General features: G+C 36.2%; 1 protein-coding gene across 4 annotated transcripts in view; it reads left to right on the forward strand.

The window, feature by feature from the left end:
- The window catches only part of LOC120539568 (ubiquitin thioesterase Zranb1), a 139,383-nt gene extending 123,482 nt beyond the window's left edge, over positions 1-15,901 (forward strand). For all 4 annotated transcript variants that reach the window (XM_039769777.1, XM_039769796.1, XM_039769786.1 and 1 more), the window contains 2 exons: positions 11,091-11,320; positions 15,279-15,901. In XM_039769777.1, the coding sequence (XP_039625711.1) occupies positions 11,091-11,320; positions 15,279-15,497 (449 nt within the window). In that variant the 3' untranslated portion in view covers positions 15,498-15,901. The remainder of the gene's footprint in view (positions 1-11,090; positions 11,321-15,278) is intronic.
- Positions 15,902-20,839: the final 4,938 nt, after the last annotated feature.

Consider the following 20,839-nt stretch of genomic DNA (forward strand, 5'->3'; position numbering starts at 1 on the left):
CAAATTTATTTTTCCTATTTTAACTTTAAATAATAATTTAATTCTGCAGGTAGAGATTTATACAAAAAATTTGTCAAAAAGCCAGACTTAGCAAGGAAAAATTGCATCAGTGGAGTAATATGAAAAAATGTAAAGAATGTAAAATAAAGGCTCAAAAAAAGTGTGTTTTTTTTTGTTTTAAATACATAAACAATTTTTTGGTACTGTTAAGACAGTTGAACAGACAACATAAAGCTACATGTGCGAATGCTGATAGTGAATTCACTATTTTCTGAGTTTATATGCCGATTTGAGTACAAGAATATACCTCAGCCTGTTTTTAGCCTTTAACATAGTGTTTTTCCAAGTTCCTTCTAATGCACAGCTTAAACTCAAGGTATTGTGCACCACCCATTCCATTGACTCCACAGAAATATCAATTGCCAAATTTCACAGCTGCATGTTCTGGTCAACATCAGCTGCAATATATATGTGACATCCTGTGCATGCAAGGTTAAAAAAATGTAAGCAGCAAAAAAAAAAAAAATAACATAATTCCTAAGTAACATATTAGGTACACTTATTCTAATTAACCTGTTTGAGAGTTGGGTTGGCATTTGTGGTAATACTCTTAAATGGTTTGCAGATTAACTCAAAGGCAGGAGGTTTTCTGTACTTGTTGGTAGCTCAATGTCGTCTACCTCTTCTGTAACTTGTGGGGTACCTCAGGAATCTGTCTTAGGTCCGGTCTTCATCTGTTTATGTTACCATTCTGCTCCATACTAAACAAGTATAACCTCCTGTATCATTGTTATGTTGATGATACTGAAATTTATTTTCTGTTTTAACCAGGTGAAATGGAGTCGGTGACTAAGCTTTTTAAAATTTTAGGTGATATAACACTGGATGGCACTTCTTGCAGTTAAATAAGTCAAAAACCAAAGTCATTCTATTTGGTCAACCCACTACACCTGAAATATAGCTAGCACATTGAATCCACTTGTTTGGTACATAAGGCCATGTGCTAAAAATCTCAGGGTGATTTTGGATTCAGATTTTAAATCTAACAAACAGATCAATGCTGTGGTAAAAAAAGTAGATTTTTCTACCTCGGGACAATTCATAAAGTTGAGTTGTTTTTGTCATTTAGTGACTTACAGAAACTTATTCATGCTTTTAATCCATCTGGATTATTGTAATTCCCTGTATGCTAGAGTGTTCATCAGGAGCAAAGAAGGGATCACATCACTCCAGTGTTTGTCTCTCTCCATTGGCTCCCTATTAGTTACAGGGTGAATTTTAAGATTGTAGTGTTTGTGTTTAAAGCCTTACATGGGTAACCTCCACCGTACTTAGCTGATCTTTTTGATCCATATTCGTCACCCAGACAACTGAGGGCATCACATCAGCTATTGTTTGTTTTCCCACCTGCACGGTTGAAGCTGAGGGGTGATTGTGCCTTTACATTGGCTGGTACTAACGTGTCAAATGATTTGCCCATCGTATTAAGGTTGGCTCCCACAATTTGTACTTTTAAGTTTTTACTAAAAAAGCATTTTTATTCACTTGCTTTTTAGATTAGGTGGAGTGTTTAAATCTTTCTATTCATATTGTTTATACCTCAACCAGAACTACTATTGAAACTTCAGGATTAGAGTCACAACTGGAAACTTAACATTTAACTGGCACCAGCTTGAGAAAGGGATCATAACTAGATGTACCATCTCAGTTATTCTCTTTGCCCTTACTATAAACATGATGGTCAAAGTAGAAGAGGCCGAGTGCAGAGTCCCGCTATCCGAGTCTGCTACTCAACAGCCCCCATCAAAGTATTTATGAATGACTTGACTGTCACCACTGAATCAGTGGCTGGTGACAGGTGGATCCTCCAGGGCCTGGAAAAGCTCATATTCTGGGCAAGAATGAGCTTTACACAAGCAAAATTCTGGGCCATGGTGCTGAAGAGGGGAAAGGTGGTGGACAAGTTGTGCTTTTTTCTGGATGGCATTGCAATACCATCCATTACAGAGAAACTAGTCACTCACAAGCCTAGACAAGGTCTGACTGTAGCCTTAGGGATGCAGTGACTGTCCAAGAAACAATCAAGAACCTTGAGACTTTTCTCACCACAGTAGACAAATATGACTTACCTGGCAGGTTCAATGCTTTGTTATACTAACATAGTATCTTGCTCCATATCCTTTGGCGTCTGCTGGTATATGAGGTGACTATGTGAACTGTGGAGAGTCTGGAGAGGGAGATTAGGTGTTACCTCTGCCACGCAGTTTAAACAGTGGAGCACAGTATGGATGGAGCAATAACCTCTATCTCCAGATAAGCTGCCTTGAAAGAGAGTTTAAAGTGTCACACACAAGACCGGCACTGCTCTATCAGTACTCCAGGAATCTACAGTGGTTTCAGCCGAAATCTTGCTTCAGACACGCAGGAAGTGGGGAGCCCAGGATAGTCTGGAGCTAACGGGGTCTCAGCTGAATCACAAGGCTCTGGTTGTGTTTTGGTAACATGGATGGGTTTGGGAGTGATTCCACATCCTCGGTACGACAAGGCCCTTGGCAACGACAGACACCATCTAGTCTTGGAGGAAATGTGTGCAGGTGCAGAATGGTGGGCATGTGACAGTAATGAATGTGGACAAGATGGGAAGGAGTTCTGGAAAGGAAATTATCTTGGGGTGACATCTGGCAGGCTGAATCACAGTGTATCAAGTTCATGGTTCAAGCTGTGTGTGATGTCCTACCCAGCCAAGCAAATCTATATACCTACATATATACCTGTATATATATGTATATATGTGTATATCTCTATCTTTATATATCTATGTCTGTATCTATCTATATACAATTGAGTCTCCAATTTGTCCTTTCTGCACTGGAAAGGGCTCACTGGAGCACATCCTTGGTACTTGCACAGTAGCCCTCCATGAGGGCTCCTACTGCTGGCGACATGACCAGGTGATCAAGTCAGTGGCAGAGACCATCTCTAGAGCCATGGCTAATATTAGGATCGTTTGCAGCCAAAGGGGCATCACCTTTGTCAAGGAAGGAGAGCAGCCTCAGCCACAACCTTCAATAGCAGCCAGCATGCTCACTTCAGTGTTGGACTGGGAGTTGTGAGTAAACTTGGGCAGACAGCTCAAGTTCCCAGACTATGTTACACCAACTTCATTGAGGCCAGACCTGGGGCCTCATTTATAAACTGTGCGTACACGCAGAAATGTTGCGCAATAATGTTTCCACGTTCAAATTGTGATGTATAAAACCTAAACTTGGCGTAAAACCACACACATTTCCACGGTACCTCATACCCTGTTGTACGCAAGTTCTGTGCTTGGTTTTGCAGACTGGTGGCACCCAGCATCAAAGCAGTGCTACTGTTCCTGTGTGGTTATCCTTTCTTTTTTAGATTAACATCCACAACGCGACTTTATAAATACACTGAAATTGTTTATTGGTTTAATGCATCTGATTGTAATTAACCAGTAACAATATAATGGGCCACGGAATGGTTAAGCTATTCTAAATACAATAGCTGCTTTAGCATTGTTACACTCACTGCACCTTCTTTTTCTTTCAGCTGCTCCCGTTAGGGGTTGCCATAGCGGATCATCATTTTCCATATTACTCTCACTGCACCACTCAGAGTATTTATATCACTGTATCTGATTGGGGAATCAAAGATCTACAGAAGCTAAGAAAGATAATTATCAGTATAGAGCATCAAGCACATGCTTGTGGTTCAGAAAGTTTCATCCCAAGAATTATAAATGCACTCAATCAAGTGCTCCTGGTAGAACTGTTAGTACTTATAAGTAGAATTACCTCACTGTAAACTTGCAATACAGTTATAATATTGCACAACCTGAGGCACTTCATTAAGTGCGTATTTACATATGATGACGAGATCATTTTTAAGATGAAATGCAGCAAAATATGTTTGTTATACAGATAAAACTTTAACTTCATTTAAATAATCTACTGTATATTGTCAATAATTAAACATGCCAGGACATGGTGCCTCAGCGCTAGCTATTAGCTTGCACTCCATTCATAGATTGTTCCTGCCTCGTTTTGTAATCCTGCTGGGACTGGCGTGACACTGGAAGGATAGATGTATAGAATAATTAAACACATACTACGAAGATATTTCAATGTTCCTTAAAAGCTTTGAAGAATCAGCGTTCAAAGCTTACAGATGGTTTAACGTCTATTACAGAGCTGATTGTGTGGCAATTGAGTATTTGGAGAAAGAAAAGTAAGGACAGGAATTGCAGGTTAGTATGTTTGAAAGAGACATTACTTCTGTACTAAAGCATTTCATCGAAGGTCGTACATGGTGCAGCAAGCATTTGTGACATGAACAATTGCTGTGCCACCGTGTTCCCATGTTTAATAACATGATTGAACTCCTATCATCAAGAAAATGATATCACATATACATCTCAGTATTTTAATTATTCAGTGAGCTGTAATATCATGAATGTAATGGATTCTGTGTCCTGTCGGAGGAAGAGAAAGCCGGTTTAAGAAGCACGTAGTGATTCACACACAGCACAAAGAACATCAAATACAAAACAAAGCATTTAACTTGCTGCTTTAGTTACGATGGGATTTGAGAAACTACTGAATTAAACAATTTTAAGATGAAGTTTATGATGATCTACTTTAATGACAAAATAAACTACGTGATTAAAGTGGAAATTTCGAGATTAGAGTTGACATTTTGTGCTTTTTCCTCACTGTGTGCCTATTTTTTTTTTCTCTGTACCCTAATAAGCTTTCATATGACACTCAGACGTTGGTCTGCGACTCACCTTTTTCTGGCAGCTTTGATATGTGACAACTTTTTTAATTTCGGGCACTGTGTGACTTTGTGAACTTGAGCTTTTGAGTTTCTCTGACACCCCATGTCACTCGATTGACTTCCTTTTGTTGTTTATACCACTGTTTAAACCAACAAATAGTACGTTTTACCTTGCCTCCTCTTGGTATTCGCTGAAATTCTTATTTTCCCCCGTGCTTTTCCCATTGTCTTTTCACAGAAGGCTGATCTTAATGGCTATTTATATTGGTTTGCCTATTCAAAGAGGCGTAATTCTGGGAGGAGTTGGGGCGGGACAACAGGCACATGCACAAGCGTTACTTTTCACGCTGACTGAGATTTATGTAGCGGAAGAAGGTGAATGCACAGATTCCTGCATCTGCAATTTTTTGTGCGTAAGCACATTTCGGCTTTTGTGCTTACGTCATGTTATAGTGCGAATTATGCATGAGGCCTATTCAAAGCAAGTGCTTTTAGTGGTGTTGACAGTGCCCTGGGAGGACAGCATTGAAGAAGCTAATGAATGAAAATGGTCCAGGTACAATGAACTGGTGGAGCATTGCCCAACGAAGTGGTTGAAATATTCATTGTGAGTCAATTGAGGTAGGGTTTAGAGGTAAAATTTAGAACCATAGCGTGGTCTGCCAGTTTAATTATTAACCTTGCAGCCCACGTTAAAATGTCTCCATCTGGGCTAGTGGCACCTTACTGATGGTTCAGAAATGTCTCTGCTAAGCATTTTCTTCTCTCTTAACTGAGCCTGTCACCCAGACAAATTTATAATTATGATTTTATTCAGTTATATAATATGAGCCATTTATGATGTTCAACATTTTATTGCCTGGCTTTGATGAGATTGGCACCCAAAGGCCCTACAGCTGCATGTGATGCCAGTTGATCTAGTATCTTGAGAATGAGCTGCAATGGGGCATGGGAGGACACACGAGAACACAGAAGTGGTGGCACAATAATAGCACAGCTGCCTCTCAGTAAAGAGATCATGTGTCCGTGTCCCAGCTCCTCCCTGCATAGAGCACAAAATGCTATGAGTAGTGAGAAAAACGCTATATAGAGAATTATTATTAACATGGAAGCAGAAATAGATGATGTTTTTTAAAAGGAAAGATTTGTAATAGATTTAATTGGAAAGATTTTTTTAGATGTTTTTAGTCGCAGCTTACTTGTTTACTTGTCTTATGTATTGTGACACATGCAATATCAGCAGCACTACTACACACCTAAAAGAAATGGCATAAGTATGATTTTACGTATTGCTGGTCTAACATAGTCCATGTATAAGTGGAGTTGGGGATGTGCGATATTGGCAAAAAATTGAAATCTGATATTTTTTGGGACTTTGGTAGTAGTGATAATAAGGCAATATTTTGCATCCTTTAAAAATATGTTTGTAAATGTTTTATTGCTCTAGCTTGGTCTTGTTAATAGGATATTATTTGTAGCTTACTAATGAGATTAAGGGAAATAAACAGTTAAGCAAAACCGGTCTTATTTATTTACTTAAAAATGAAATAAAATAACGTAAATATTAATTCCCTCTGCCAAAGTATTATTGAGATCAAACATTGGATCTATGAGTAAACCATTTCAAAGTGGCCTACAAGATTTTACCAAAAAGTGTACTAAAACCAACAAAACTATTATAATAAGAGCATGTTAAACAGACACAATTAATGTAAAGAAGGTATCAATCCAAAAGGAACTAAATATTAATCATAATTGAGGTACAGGGCATGAACATTGCAGTCTGGATAAACATAAATTGCTCTGCTGTAAGGTGAATTTTGCAGCAACCAACAAACCACCTCCATCTGAGTGAGGATAATGCACATCTTGTATTTAAATCTAATGATGTAGATTGCGAGGCTGTTTTATCCCAAGGTGCTGTTTGCTCAATCAATTTTAGGCAGCCATGCTAGTTTAACTTGTGGTATGCTGACTGCACATATGTAGTAGTCAACATTTTGTTAGGTTACATGAGACAGTGAATGCATGGACTCTCAAGGTCTGTTTTGATTGTTGTTTGCAAAGTGAGTGACATACTCTAATTTCAGCTCACATATGAATACAACAACAATTAAGATGTTATCATGGACAGTACACATCGTACACTCCTAAGTGGAGAACTTATTTCACTCATCTTAGCAGTTGAATGCGGAAAGCATTTTTTAACTTGGGTACCCACACTGAATGGCAGTACAGCAGTGATATTTCCAAACTATAACCAATCACCAGCCTTTCTAGTGAGGATAACTAAGATCAACAGTTCATGTTTATTACAACAGTAATTATATTACACATATACTTTTGTTCCATAAAAGCAGTGCATTATGTAAATGGTCTAAACAAGGCATATCATCTTCATGAGAAGTCCTTATTGTACTTACCATAAACCTTTAACAGTATAAATGTCAGAATTATTTCAAACACATGCAGTAGTCTCCCTTTTTAATTTTGGGTCAAATGTACATTTCAGCTTTTCGTTTTTACTTAATTTGTCATTTTGGTGTATTGAGTGTTGCTTAATATAGGGGTAAAGATTAATCTAAAATGATTTTAACACAAGATTGTAACATAGCAACATGTGAAATAGTAAAGGTGTCTAAATACTTATTTTAGTCCATAGTTGCAGAAGTATGTGGACTGCTGGGATGCATGTTCTGACTTATTATATTTGTTTCTGTAATATGCCATATAGACTATAATTTAAAATATAGTTGGTCTTGGTGTCCTTTCAGTACACATACCTATTTTTAGAGCACAAGTTGTAAATTCCAGTGATCATGGCCAGAAAACAGCAATTAACAAATGAAATGAGACAGACCATTTTTACCCTCAGAAGTGTAGGCATTTCATTTAGGGAAATTACAATAAAAAAAAATGAAAGTGTCAATTAGTATGGTGACCTACACATTACAAAGGTAATTAGAAACTAGAAGAAACTCTGACAAGAACAGATCTGACAAGACCCAAAGTCAAAACCCAATCGGAAGACAAACTTCTCAGGGTCACCAGCTTGTGTGATAGGCACCTCACAGCGCAACAGCTTGAAGCACTGGTTATCAGTGGCCGAAAAAAGCAAGAGTCTGCTTCTACTGCGAAGAGGAGACTTTGTACTGCAGGTTTGTTAAGGTGAGTAAGTCATTCCTTAAAGGACAAAATAGGTCCTTGAAATACAGGCTATGGGCTAGTGCAGACTGGAAAAAAGTCATATGGACCAATGAAATCATAATTTGAAATCTGTGGGTCATCACGCAGGGTGTTTGTACGCCACTGAGCTTATGAAAGGATGGTGTCACAGTATGTGACACACAAAACTGAAACCCTGAGGAGCAAGTATGATGGTCAAGAGTTCTTTTGCTGGAGGCACAGTTGGTGACTTGCTCAGAGTGACTGACTTTCTTATTCAAAAGGGTTACTACAGTTTGACTTTTAAATCAGCAAAAGGTGGCTACTTTGAATCAAAAATGTAAATACAGTTTTATAGAGTTAATGATTCCTTTTTTTTTTTTTTGGCACTTATTTGTTGTATGCTTTGAATACAAGAAACATTTGACCAGCAGTGTACAGTTGTAAGATTGTCCAAGTAGTACTTCAAAGGGAGTAGTAACACAGTCTGTTCCAATTCTGCATAAGACAGACAAAGCGTGTTTAAGTAATCAACACAAGTTGGGACTCTTGTGCACGTTGTTTGCTTCTGCTTTCAAGAATTTATTTACATTAATTGTTGCAGAATGTCTGTAGGTTGTAACCTATTATTTGTCCCCTTTAGAAGGCCAATTTGTAATATTTTGAAATTTCCTTTTTCTTCAGTTTTTGCTAACCTAAACTTTAAATTTAAACCTCTGGCAGTTTACCGCTTACCTGTTCACCATTTTATGTCATTCACTGCATTTCAACTAATAACATTTTCTGAAACTTTTGACCTATAGTGTAGCTCACACTGTGAAAGAGGTGCCTCTGAGGGCTTTTGTAGTAATTGATACCAAATTGTGGTGTCACAAAAAAGGAGTTATAAGGTACTGTTATAGTTTATTTTTATTTCATCAAACATTTTAAATGCTGGTTTTTAGTTTAAAAATCTCTATTTTTGCATGATTTTATTTAACTTGACTCCTTTGTCTGTTTGTTTGGGTCAAATCTTGCAACTGATTTTAAACCCACTTTTGGTGAAGCAAATTTCTTCAAATTTTGTATACGTGTTCAGCATTGATGACAATACAATAATTCATCAAAACTGATGCAATTAAGTAACAAATTTAATTAATGGTCTTGCGATTCCAATTATCATGCAACAATAAAGGAGAGAGAGTATAGTGAGATATAGGAGCTTACAAGTGAGAGATGCATCGGATTGCCCCCACTTGCCTCTTACTTGCCTCTTCCAGTGAGTGGAGTGGGTAGATTTGCGTGCCGACTTGTTTACTCTTGTGAAGGAGGTAACCTTGGTGATCACGGTGAAGGAAGTATTGGCGTAAGCTTCCGTTCTGTCGTCAATATTTTTTTCCCCCCACTGCCTGAACAGAAAAATAGAGACTTAAATATAATTCTTTTTAGTATTCAAGTAATTCTGCAAAGAATATTTTGTAGTACTTTTGAAGAAGCTTACCGTTCATGAAAAATAATTTGCAAAATACTCAAACTAAAATGTAAAAAATAAAATACTGTATATAAATTTTTTTTTTTTTAAGTAAAACGATTTTATTTACTTTAGTTATAAATGCACTAAAAACCAAACAAATTTTCTTTAACCACAATTTTCATGCTGTTATGTGACTAAATACAATCATAGGAAGCACATAAATTAATTCAGTCAATTAATAGAATAGCTACTTTTATCATAAAATGTATTCCCCACCATGCTAAACAAGTTTCAAAAATTGTTTGAATCAATTAATTAATGTGCACCCCATGATTTTATTTAGTCACATATAACCATTAAAATTCTGGTTAAAGAAAATTTTATTTTTTGGTTTTCAGTGCATTTATAACTAAAGTAATACAATTATTTTGCTTATGTTTTTTTTAATAAATCACAAATTGTAATTTTCAACAGTAGCCTTTACAATTCAAATAGTATGAGGTACGTTTGCACTTTTAACTATACTCAGGAAGTATATTTTTGTGTTAGTTCCAACAGAGAAGGGGGTTGTCTGATGTTTCTAGTATCTATCTCTCTAAATACAAGTTAATTTCTTTTACACATTAACGGCAGTGCACATCAAATCTTTGATTAGTCCTCATTTTAGAATTGCACTGAGAGCCTTTCTTTTGGGACAAGCATGAATTATCGGTCTTTGTCATCTTTTTAAATTCTAAGATTATGTCTTTAGTGTCATTTTTATTATTCTTAACTAAAGTCATTAACAGGGCATAGTCTTTTTTTTTTTTCTTTTTCTAATGCAACTGTAACTAAGGACAGAAATAGTTAGGTACACTTTACTATCCCACAGTGAAGTTTGTTAAATTGTTTAATGTGCTGAAGAAGGTATTTCAGTAATATCAACTTTTAAAACTTTGAAAAGATGGCAGTGCATGGGCCCAACTTTTTTGGTCTTCACAAGTTGTATTGTTTGTTACACTTATATTCTTAATACCTCTGGTCATTTTTTAAATGTTAAATGCTACTGCCTGATTGTGTTTTTCCAGTGTCTGATTTATTATTTTGCCTTCTAGGGGAATGATGTGTTACTGTAGTGAGTTAGTTTACCGTCTACTGAAACACTGAACCAGTGTTTTATTTACCTGTATGAAGCTTGTTTGTATATGTCATGAAAATGTGCCTTTTATGTAAATAAACAAAAACAAACATAGTCTACCTAATATAAAGTTGATATTTCAAAGTAATCTTGCAATAATGTTTTTATTGTCCACATTTCTGTTTTAAGTTTTGTGGCAAAAATTTGTCTTTTTAAGATATGTATTTTCTTCCGCTGCAATGTTTGTTTGCAGTTAAAACTAAACAAATTTGTTAATCAATATGAATCAGAAAAATTCTTAATATGTGCCGGAACAGGTCAGAGGTGAACATGCTGCACACCTTGTACTTTTTATGAACATCATTTTAATTGTGCATGTACAGTAACTACCAATTCTTAATTAAAACCTGAGGTGTTATGTTTATATTTTTACTCCAGATAAATTGATTTATCTACTATATTTACTTTGCAAAATGTTTAATAATGGAATTGTTTCTTTACAATATAGTCTTATATTTTTATTATCCAAAGTTTTTCATTTAATTTCTCTTTTAGGTGTTTATTTGCCATTGCTCTGGGAACAAAGCTTTTGTTGGAAAAGTCCCATTGCTCTGGGATACACAAGGGGCCATTTCTCTGCTCTAGTTGCAATGGAGAATGATGGTTTCGACAACAGAGGCGCTGGCGCCAATCTTAACACAGACGATGATGTCACTGTCACTTTCCTGCCTTTGGTAGATAGTGAGAGAAAGCTACTTCATATTCACTTTCTATCTGCTCAAGAGGTACATAAAATTAATCATAATATTTTTTGGACTAAAGTTAGTACTCTCCAGCATTTCTTAAGATAAATGAATGTGTACATGTTTAAACAGCAATCCAGATATTTAAATTTTTCTGTTACTGTAATACTGTGATTTATCTTACCAAGTTTAGCATTTTTTTTTTTTTTGGACAGAGTGGCGTTTTATTACATCAGTTAGCTGACAATCTCAGTGCCTTTATTACTCACGGGGTCACATTAACCCTTTAGTCCCTGGTACGTATCCGTTTGCAGCACTAAAGCCACATAGAACCTTATCTGAGAAGTCTATTCTAAAGTCCTTGGTTAGCTTCATTGAGTCCATAGTGATCTCTTCAGGCCTAATTGTGCTTGTCTCCTTTATTACTGTCTTGAGTATTGTTATGGTGGTTTCATTTTATTTTTTCTTTTCTGAATGTTGAATAAATATAAAAAGGAAGTGAATTTATCTTCCTTTGGTTTGAGGAGATATACATTTTTATTTACCTTGAAAGGCATTATATAGAACATGTAAACTGAAACTAGTTTTTATCTCCTGAAAAAATGCTCATTATCAGTATAAATAATATTTTATGGTTTATGTTTGACCATCTCAGAAAAGCTGAAAATAACATTTTAAACAAAACGAAGTGGATAGCATTACTGTTCTAGACTGCTTGGACCTCAAATTGATTACAAGCTGATGTGTGTGTTCTCATCTCCACCCTCCTGACAAGCTTACAATATGTACTGTAAATCCACACTTTTTTTACTTTATAAAAAAGGGGATATTGTCACTGCATTTTCTAAGTTGTGCATTATGTATTTATTTTTTTATTAAATGAACAAGTTTGATAGTTTTGCAGATTTAACTGGGCAAAAACAAGGTTACCCTTTATGGTGCTTGATCTGGGGGGACAAAAATAGAAAATAGAGATAACTACCAAAAAATGCTGCAGGTTTTGATTTGAAGTAGCCGATTTAGCAACATTGCTTTGTTAAATTTAAAAAGGCATGTTAATGCTTTGCTATCTTTTATTAGAGGATGGTGATCTTTCATGTGGGAGCTTTGATAAAACAGGTAAAAAATCACCAGAAAGTAACTGTGGACCAATAACCTTAATGTTATGTGATTTTTGTTTTCAGTTTTCTTGTAAAATATATTTTTTAACATATTTATGTATATTGTGTATTAGCAGTTGGTTCTTTTGCCATGCAGATTTTGGTGGAGACATACTATAATTTTCTTGTGTGTGTGTGCAGACTTCTTTTACATAAACATTAAATTACTTAACTAATAATACTGTGCATGTCTCTTTAGCTAATGACTAGTGAAACATGCAAGTTCACACACCATTCTTGTCACAGAAAATCAGCCAGTGGCAAGCTAGTGTTTAGTCTTCTTGATTAGTGTCAGAGCATTGTGGTAACCTCTGACAACATCATCATTTGACAAATGAAAGCCTTATAGTTTTAAATGCTAAATAAATCGGACTCACAAGGACCTGCTGCTTTTGGCTAAAAATGAAACAACACCTCAAGAATAGAATTGACGGGCTTTGAAAAAGAACGAGCCTGGAAAGAATTGCAGACTACTCACACTCACTGTATGACTGGTAGCAGCGCTAAGTACTGTGTTGCCAGATATTTGCTACTCCGCGTGAGGCCAGCAAACAAATGAAAAAAACGATTTTTCTAGTTACATACCTTTTCATTTTGCACCAGGATTTGATTCTTTGAAATGAGGGCATCATATTGCATGCTTCTTTTTGTTGAAGGAGAGCACACAGTCTTTCTTGATGACTTTTTCAAATTTAGCATGTCTCTATTCAGTTAAGGGTAGAAACCAAGACATGGCATATTGTGTCGTGAACAATGCATTCCTGATACTCATCTCCTTTCGTTATTTTGTTTTTTGTGCTGAACTTTCCATACCTCCTTGCTGGTTTGTGCTGTGTGGTCTTACTTGGGAAAAGCTGGAACTACGAATTTAAATGTGAAATTGAAAACTAATGCCCTTCAAACCCCATCACTAAACTGGAAAGTTCATATCGGACATGTGTGCGCATACAGCCCACCAAGGGTGTAGAGAGGGAGTGCAGTGCCAGTTGGTCCAAGTCCTTAAAGGAAAACAGGCTGCAGCACCTGGCATGAAGAAAATTTCACATACTGCAGATAGTATTTTTTTCCTAGCTAAGCAATTACATTGAGCATATGATTGAGAATTGGGAAAAAAATGCTTAAGAAGGCATGGCTGTAGGACTGTTATTAAAATGTTCTAAGTTAAATGGAGGCTCATTACTTATTTTGCACATCATCTGGCATGGTTGTGCTCCATTGGCACTTGGAAAATGGAAATACTCATGTGCCATTACTGCCAAATATTTAGAAAGCTATTATATATTATTATATGTTGGCTTTCTTTACTCAGTGCATTCAGACATTTAGAATTTCATTCTTGTAACAGCATCAAGTAAAGAAACTTTAAATACCAGTTCATTAAAAACTACTATTTTATTGTCTTGGCCAGGACCTCAAAACTATGGAGATATATGAATTTCAATTTATGAACAAATTCAGTAAACATTTAATCCTAATTGTAATTTTAAGTTGCATATTCTTCAACATGTAGATTTTTAAATGAGCCTGTAATAGACAGTAAGAAATATGAGTGTGTTATTTGACGTTTGTTAGGATACTTCCCCCCCCCCCAATGTATGCCATCAATGCAAAAAATCCATTCCAGTGCTCCTAGATTTCTGTATTTGATATTACAAATGTACATTGAAACTAGTTATGCTTCTGGGCAATTGTGTATGTTGGAACTATTACTGTTTCATTATTAAAAAACCTAAAGTTAACATTAACACAGGCATTGATGCTGGATGTCTTTTTCAAATATTTAGTAACTTTTTTTTTTTCTTTCATTTTTACAATTTCAACTTTGTTCTTTATACTTTAGTTTAAGATGAACCCCTCTTTGTTTTGTATGGATGAAATTGCAACCTGTCCATTTTTATTATTTATTGTTACTTTATTTCTGTTTTCTTTGTAAGTAAGTTTTAAGTTAATAAATGAAGAATTAAAAACTATGCTGACACACACACACACACACCCATTGAGGTTTTGAGAGGTTGTTGTGTTTCCTCTATGCCATTATTTTTGATTATTTTAAAAAAAGATTAATGGGATTGTGTTTATTTTTATTTATTAGTCCTCAGTCTTTGGTCCTGTTTGTGGCCTTTAGCAGTGTTTTTATTTATTTTTTAATTCTTTGCTGGGTTTGTGTATTTCACATATAAAATGACTACATTTATTTTTTTGTGACACCCCTCAGGTTTGTGTAAGTTTATTGAGGGGATTCTTTTTTCCTGCCGCTAGAGCTGTGACATGCAGATTTGAATGTATAATATAGTTGAATGTTACTCCTCCAGTCACCAGGGTTGCTTGTGGAGCAAAGCCTCGTACATCCAGCTGACTAACATGGATAGTATTTGTGTGCCTTAAGTAGGTGTGAATGGTACCTGCCTGCCCAAGGCACCACATTGCCATGTTGCTCTTACAGACTACTACTGATTCCACAGAGTGGATACCCAAGGATCATTTTCTACAACATGCATACTGGTCATTCAACTCTGCATGTGTGCTGCTATATGTTCAAAAACACAAAAAACAAGTCTGATCAGTATGCGTTTTCCACCAGTCGGCACTCAGTTTTGTATTTTTACATTTTCTTTCTGTACTCCATGATTTGCTGTCCGGCTTCTTCAAGTGAAGCATTTTCACCTTGCGGCCGAAGTTCTTGTCTAGTAATTGATGAAAACCATATAAATGATGTCAGTACTAAGTAAAAGGTAGCGGCATCAGCCCAGTAGTAGTATTGGTATATCCCTGCTTGATGCCATCTGTCAGATAAGACATATGCCTGTAAATTAACAGAATCCTTCTGCTTGAACTTTCAGATTGGAAATGAAGAACAGCAGGAGAAGCTACTGCGAGAATGGCTGGACTGCTGTGTCACTGAAGGTGGAGTTTTAGTTGCCATGCAGAAGAGCTCACGGCGGCGGAATCACCCTCTGGTTACACAGATGGTAGAGAAATGGCTGGATCGTTATCGACAGATACGACCTTGTGCATCGCTCTCTGATGGAGAGGAAGATGAAGATGATGATGATGAATGAGGAATTAAACAATATAGACAGAATGCATCACCTCCAGTTCCTCTGGTGTAAAGATTCCTGTGGGGCTACAGCAACCATGTGGCAATTGGCCACTCAACATCTAGCACTCGGAATAAGAAACTTCTGTACTGGCGATATTGTAGGAAGAGAAAGTAGTGAAAACAAACTGACACAATAGTACTTCCGTTACAGAGGAGAACTTTGGGGCTAGTAAATGAAAGGATTCTAGTTTACGAAGTTGTTATCAAAGATATTAAGAAGGAAATGGAGCTTTCTTTTCCAAGTGTAAAATCACTATCCATAAATGTACTGCATGTGGTTGTATATGAAGTTGTGTATTAGGAAAAAAAGAGTATGTGTGTATATATGTGTGTGTGTGTGTGTGTGTATATATATATATATATATATATATATATATATATATATATATATATATATATATATATATATAAAATTCACACACAAAAATTATATACATACACAGACTTTAACAAATTATGGAAAAGTTTATAAAGTTTAAAAATATGGGCACTTACAAAAGCACATCTCTTAGAATTATATGTTCAGTTTGGATGTATTTATTTTTTTAAACATTTCAGACTTGTTTAAGGCAGTTAATTATGGCTTGCAGAACTGTCAGTACCACAGCCACATCACATCTGCACTGTAGGGTAATGTTTACAGAAATACACCTAAGCGCCCAAAGGCCACTGCAATATCATTTTCACAGTAAATGCTTTTCAGATGACAAGCTTGAATAAAAAAGAAACATTTGTATTCAAGGACCGGTCAGTTTTTCTGCAGTGGCCTTTTGATCTCAGCCCAGTGTATGAATGTGTGTGTTTTGTGTGGTCCCACCACCACCGACCCACCACCTGCTTCACACCCACTACATTATGATTTGAGATATCTTTGGGGTGAATGATTTGATATTTATTTGTCAAGATGATATAAAGTGCAGCAATGTGTTTTCTTTTTGAGTTCACCCCAAGTATCCCCTGATAGGTTTTGAATTGATTCTGCGTTGTTGTTGGTTTTTTTTTGTTTTTGTTTTTTTTAGTTGTTTAGACTTAATGAAGAATTTTATGTTGCACAAACGTGTGTGTGTGTGTATATGTATGCGCGTGTGTGTGTGTGTGTGTATATATATATATATATATATATATATATATATATATATATATATATATATATATATATATATATACATACACACACACACACATATATATATATATATATATATATATGTATATATTTCTATACACACATATATACTGTATAATGTATTTTATTGCTGTGGGAGGCACAGCAGGGTGGGGAGTAGTTGACTTGTGTTGTTGTTCTCGTGTGGTTAGCACCTCTATGCTGTGATGTTACACGATGGAGTGCTTCTCCAATAAGGGGTGGGAGCCGAATGACTTACAACACACGTGCTTAGCATTATGACTTTACAAAAAGCTTGAACTTCATGACAAGCCATTGGTTGAAAGTAAAAAAAAAAAAAATGTTTCTGTATAAACTTTTGGTACATTTATTAGAGAAGGTTGTTTATTTTCTGTTGATTTTTTTTTTTTTTTTTTATTTTTTAGCACACTAATATTTTCCTGAAAGTTTTCATCTTCTAATTTGAGGCACTCGTTTTTCTTGTTTTTATTTCAGCCTGTCTAACATGGGTGTAATAGTTCCAAGGTGAGAATTGCACAAAAACAAACTAACACAAAGATGTAGGATTTTATTTTATTTTTTTTTTAAATAAGATGAGTGCCCACATCTACACCTCCAGCAATACATATCCGTCCAAAATTTTATTCTGTAATTGGATGCAAAATTTAAGTCCCTTTCGTGGTTTGGGGTTCTTCAAAGAAATAAACATACTGTTTTTGGACCTGGTTATAAACCTGTTAAAGTTCTGTGTTTTTAAGCCATAGTCATTTTTTCACATTCATGGCATACAGTTATTTGCCCAGAAATGGTTTTTTTTTTTTGAAAGAATATTTTATAATCTGTTTTAAACAGCATCTCCCCTAGAATCTTATAGTGGGGTCACTAGTAGGACACTAGATGAAATGTGAAACAAAACCCTTAACACATTTGCCCACTTTGAAGTAGCAGAGGTTTGGATTTTGGAAACGTGAATTTTGTGTTTCAGAGTTTTTTTTGTTTTTTTTTTTTATGGCAACAAGAAAAAGCTGAAGATAGTTGATTTTTGGCGCTCTCTTTCCTTGGTGGAGGATACTTGTCATCTTCTCTGTTCAGAATGGCTGTCATGGCTGGAGTTTTCATGTAACCACTACCCAGTGTGATTGAAGCTATGGAGTGAAATGGAAGCGCTAAAGTGGGTTATCATAAAGTAAACCATCTGTTTGTTCCCATGTAGCATGACGTTGTCTTTCTTTTAAAATGGTTAGAAAATACACATGTAGTGTCTGGAGTTTCCATCAACCCCCTATCTATAAAGTTATGGCTTTTAGCCCTTAGATGGAAACTGTGAGACATCAGTGCTAAGCAATGTGCCACTGCTGTTAACAAGATCAATAAACAGGCTTGCTCTAATTAAAATGGTCTCTTTGGTCCTTCTGCCTTTGATTGTTTCCTCCACTTTAATTTCAGAAAATGAACTCGAGCACAACGAATTACGAGGGCTGGAAAATCATCCCACAAAGTAACACAAAAGGCAGCCGAAGGCACGCGTACCACGCTGTGTCTTAAGTTTACCTGTGGCGTCCGCAGCAAAGGCATTGTTTATTTGAACGGCATTAGATTACATGTGGCACATGTGCCCCCCACCAGTGGTCCTGAGCCTCACTGTACAGTGACGCCTGGAAACGCTCCTTTCCTTGTGGGTCATGTTTGTTATCTTCTTCTATACCCGCTCATCTTCAGTGCGTACCGGCTCATACAGTTATCGTTTAGTCATTCTCCTTTGGGGCACGTTGATCATTTAAAACTATGTTGCCTAAATCCTTAGAGGGCTGAAATGTTGTTGCAAAGGTTTGGGGGAATGAATGGTGAGCCAGGCTTCTTTAAAATGGTTGGAGTCTCCCAAAAATTACATCTGTCCTGAAATGGATGGACACAAATGTTGCTGATCTGTGTGTCTCTCGAGATGGGAAGCAATACTCGGCAGTGTGCTTGGTGAGTTCAGATTATTTGGTTTCTGAAACTTGGATTCCTCATTTCGTCTTTTGCCCCTTTGACCTCCATTGTAAGCAGCTTTAGGAGATGCATGTTCATTAATTTATTTATTTATAGGTAGATAGATAAATAAAAAGTTTCATTTAATACTGAATGTTTCTGAGGCAAGAGAATGTATGCTTTGTGAAAAATACTGATCCATAAAGTATAAATAGGCATGTTTAACCTTATTATCTTATGTATGTTATACTTATTTATGTATTTGTGTATATATATATATGTGTGTATATATATATATATGTGTATATATATATATGTGTATATATATATATGTGTGTGTATATATATATGTGTGTGTGTGTGTATATGTATATATATTATAATACAATACACATACACACATACATACACACTGTATCTCTATATATACGTGCACACACACACACACACACAGTATATGAACACAGAGTATATATAATAATGAATGCAATGTTTAAATCGCCCAAATGTATTGTTTTATGTCCTAAAATGTAGTTGGACCACATCCATCACATCAGTCAGGTTTTCTGTCTTTAACCCCAAAACAAATGTCCGTTATGTTACATGAGTTATCAGTTTTTTGCCTTCAGGTTTTAAACGCTATAAACATTATCTTGGTCTTTGTTGACATACGAAACAAAAAATATCCAAAAACATTTTGGGATTCAAATTTTGCTTGTTTTATCTTCAATACTTGAATGCCAAGAGCTACATTATATATGGATAAACAAGTAAAAAGACGTATTTAATTTTAAATAAAAAAAGGTAACAAAACTGGATGCACTTTTTCACTTTCTCAGAATGGAAACGGTGGACCTCTTATAGTGGACGTGGTGTGTTATTCTCCTTTTAGCCTTAAACTAAAAAAAAACCAAACCATAATAGCATTGTCCAAGTGGAAAATGTTTTTTCCCCTCCATATTCATGTCTGATTGAATTCCTGTTTTGTTTTGTTTGTTTTTCTCTCTCTTTTGTTGGCTGTCCTTGTCAAATCAAGCACAGGTTAGTTTACCACTCAACACAGACCTCAGTTGGTGGGTGAACGATGGTACAGTTCTAGGACTAGAAGTTCTTGGCATGTTCTGTACCCGCTTTGAGGTATCCAGTTGAATGTACATACTGGAGCGGTCCTGGTAATGGCGCGTGTTTCATGGAGAGGTTAACACAGGATAGAGCGATGCATGTGTGAGGCTACAGTTGCTGTTGATGTGTTGTATTTGGTGCGCTGAAAAGGTAAGACACGACACATACCTTTACTTTGGTAGAAGTCGCACTTTCCAAAAGTTCCTCGCAGGCGGGTAAGCAGCTGTCGGTTCTTGCATTAGAAATCCGTGCCGAACTTCCTTCATGGCTCTCTCTGCAGTTGGCGCATCATTGAGATATCCCCAAAATTTGAGTAGTCAAGTCTGAGGACACCAATCGAAATCTTTTCCAAAAGCTTCATTGTTTCAGCAAGACAGTGGTGGCCTGAGTCGTGTATTGGCATGAAGCATTGACCGGAATGAGATTGCCTTCTTTTAAACGTCACTTTCTTCACTAACTCTTAACTGTTCTTCCATCTCTTGAACAATATTTCTTATGTCGTTAGCTGTGAAGCACCACAATGGTCAGCATTCATTTTTTTGGTCTTCAATTGCTTGGTTTTTCTCCAAATGTTATTTTATGATTCATTTATCACTAACTGTTTGCTACAAAGTCTTTCTGATTTCTTTTCATTTTTCTTACAAGGCTAAGGCACTGAGGTCATATAAAGAGGTTTACTGCCAGATTTTCCCATGGGATTCCGTTTTTGTGTAAGCAGCTCTGCACCGTAGGTTCCCTGCCTTCAGTGACTGCTCATGGTTTCCATTTCTTAATGATGTTCTCAACAGCGGAACTTGCAAACTGAAGTGTTGAGGTACCTTTCTACAGCCTCGATCTACCGTTTGTGTTCAGCTACTTCTAATAGTCTGGAGTCTCTGGAACTCTCATTAGACACTCGAATCGTACACGACGGTCAGCCGGAGGTGTGCCTCAAACTCTGCATATGCCTCATGCACCAGGGTTTGATCAGTTAAATTCAGCAAGTAAATCGTATGTGTAGGTCATGTGTCGGGTCGCGTCCAGATTTGTACCCAAGTAAGTTGGTAGTATGTTCGGACTTTCCATTTAGATACAGAGAATCG

This window comes from Polypterus senegalus, chromosome 1 (genome assembly GCF_016835505.1).
Source record: "Polypterus senegalus isolate Bchr_013 chromosome 1, ASM1683550v1, whole genome shotgun sequence".
In the NCBI taxonomy this organism is placed as follows: Eukaryota; Metazoa; Chordata; class Cladistia; order Polypteriformes; family Polypteridae; genus Polypterus; species Polypterus senegalus.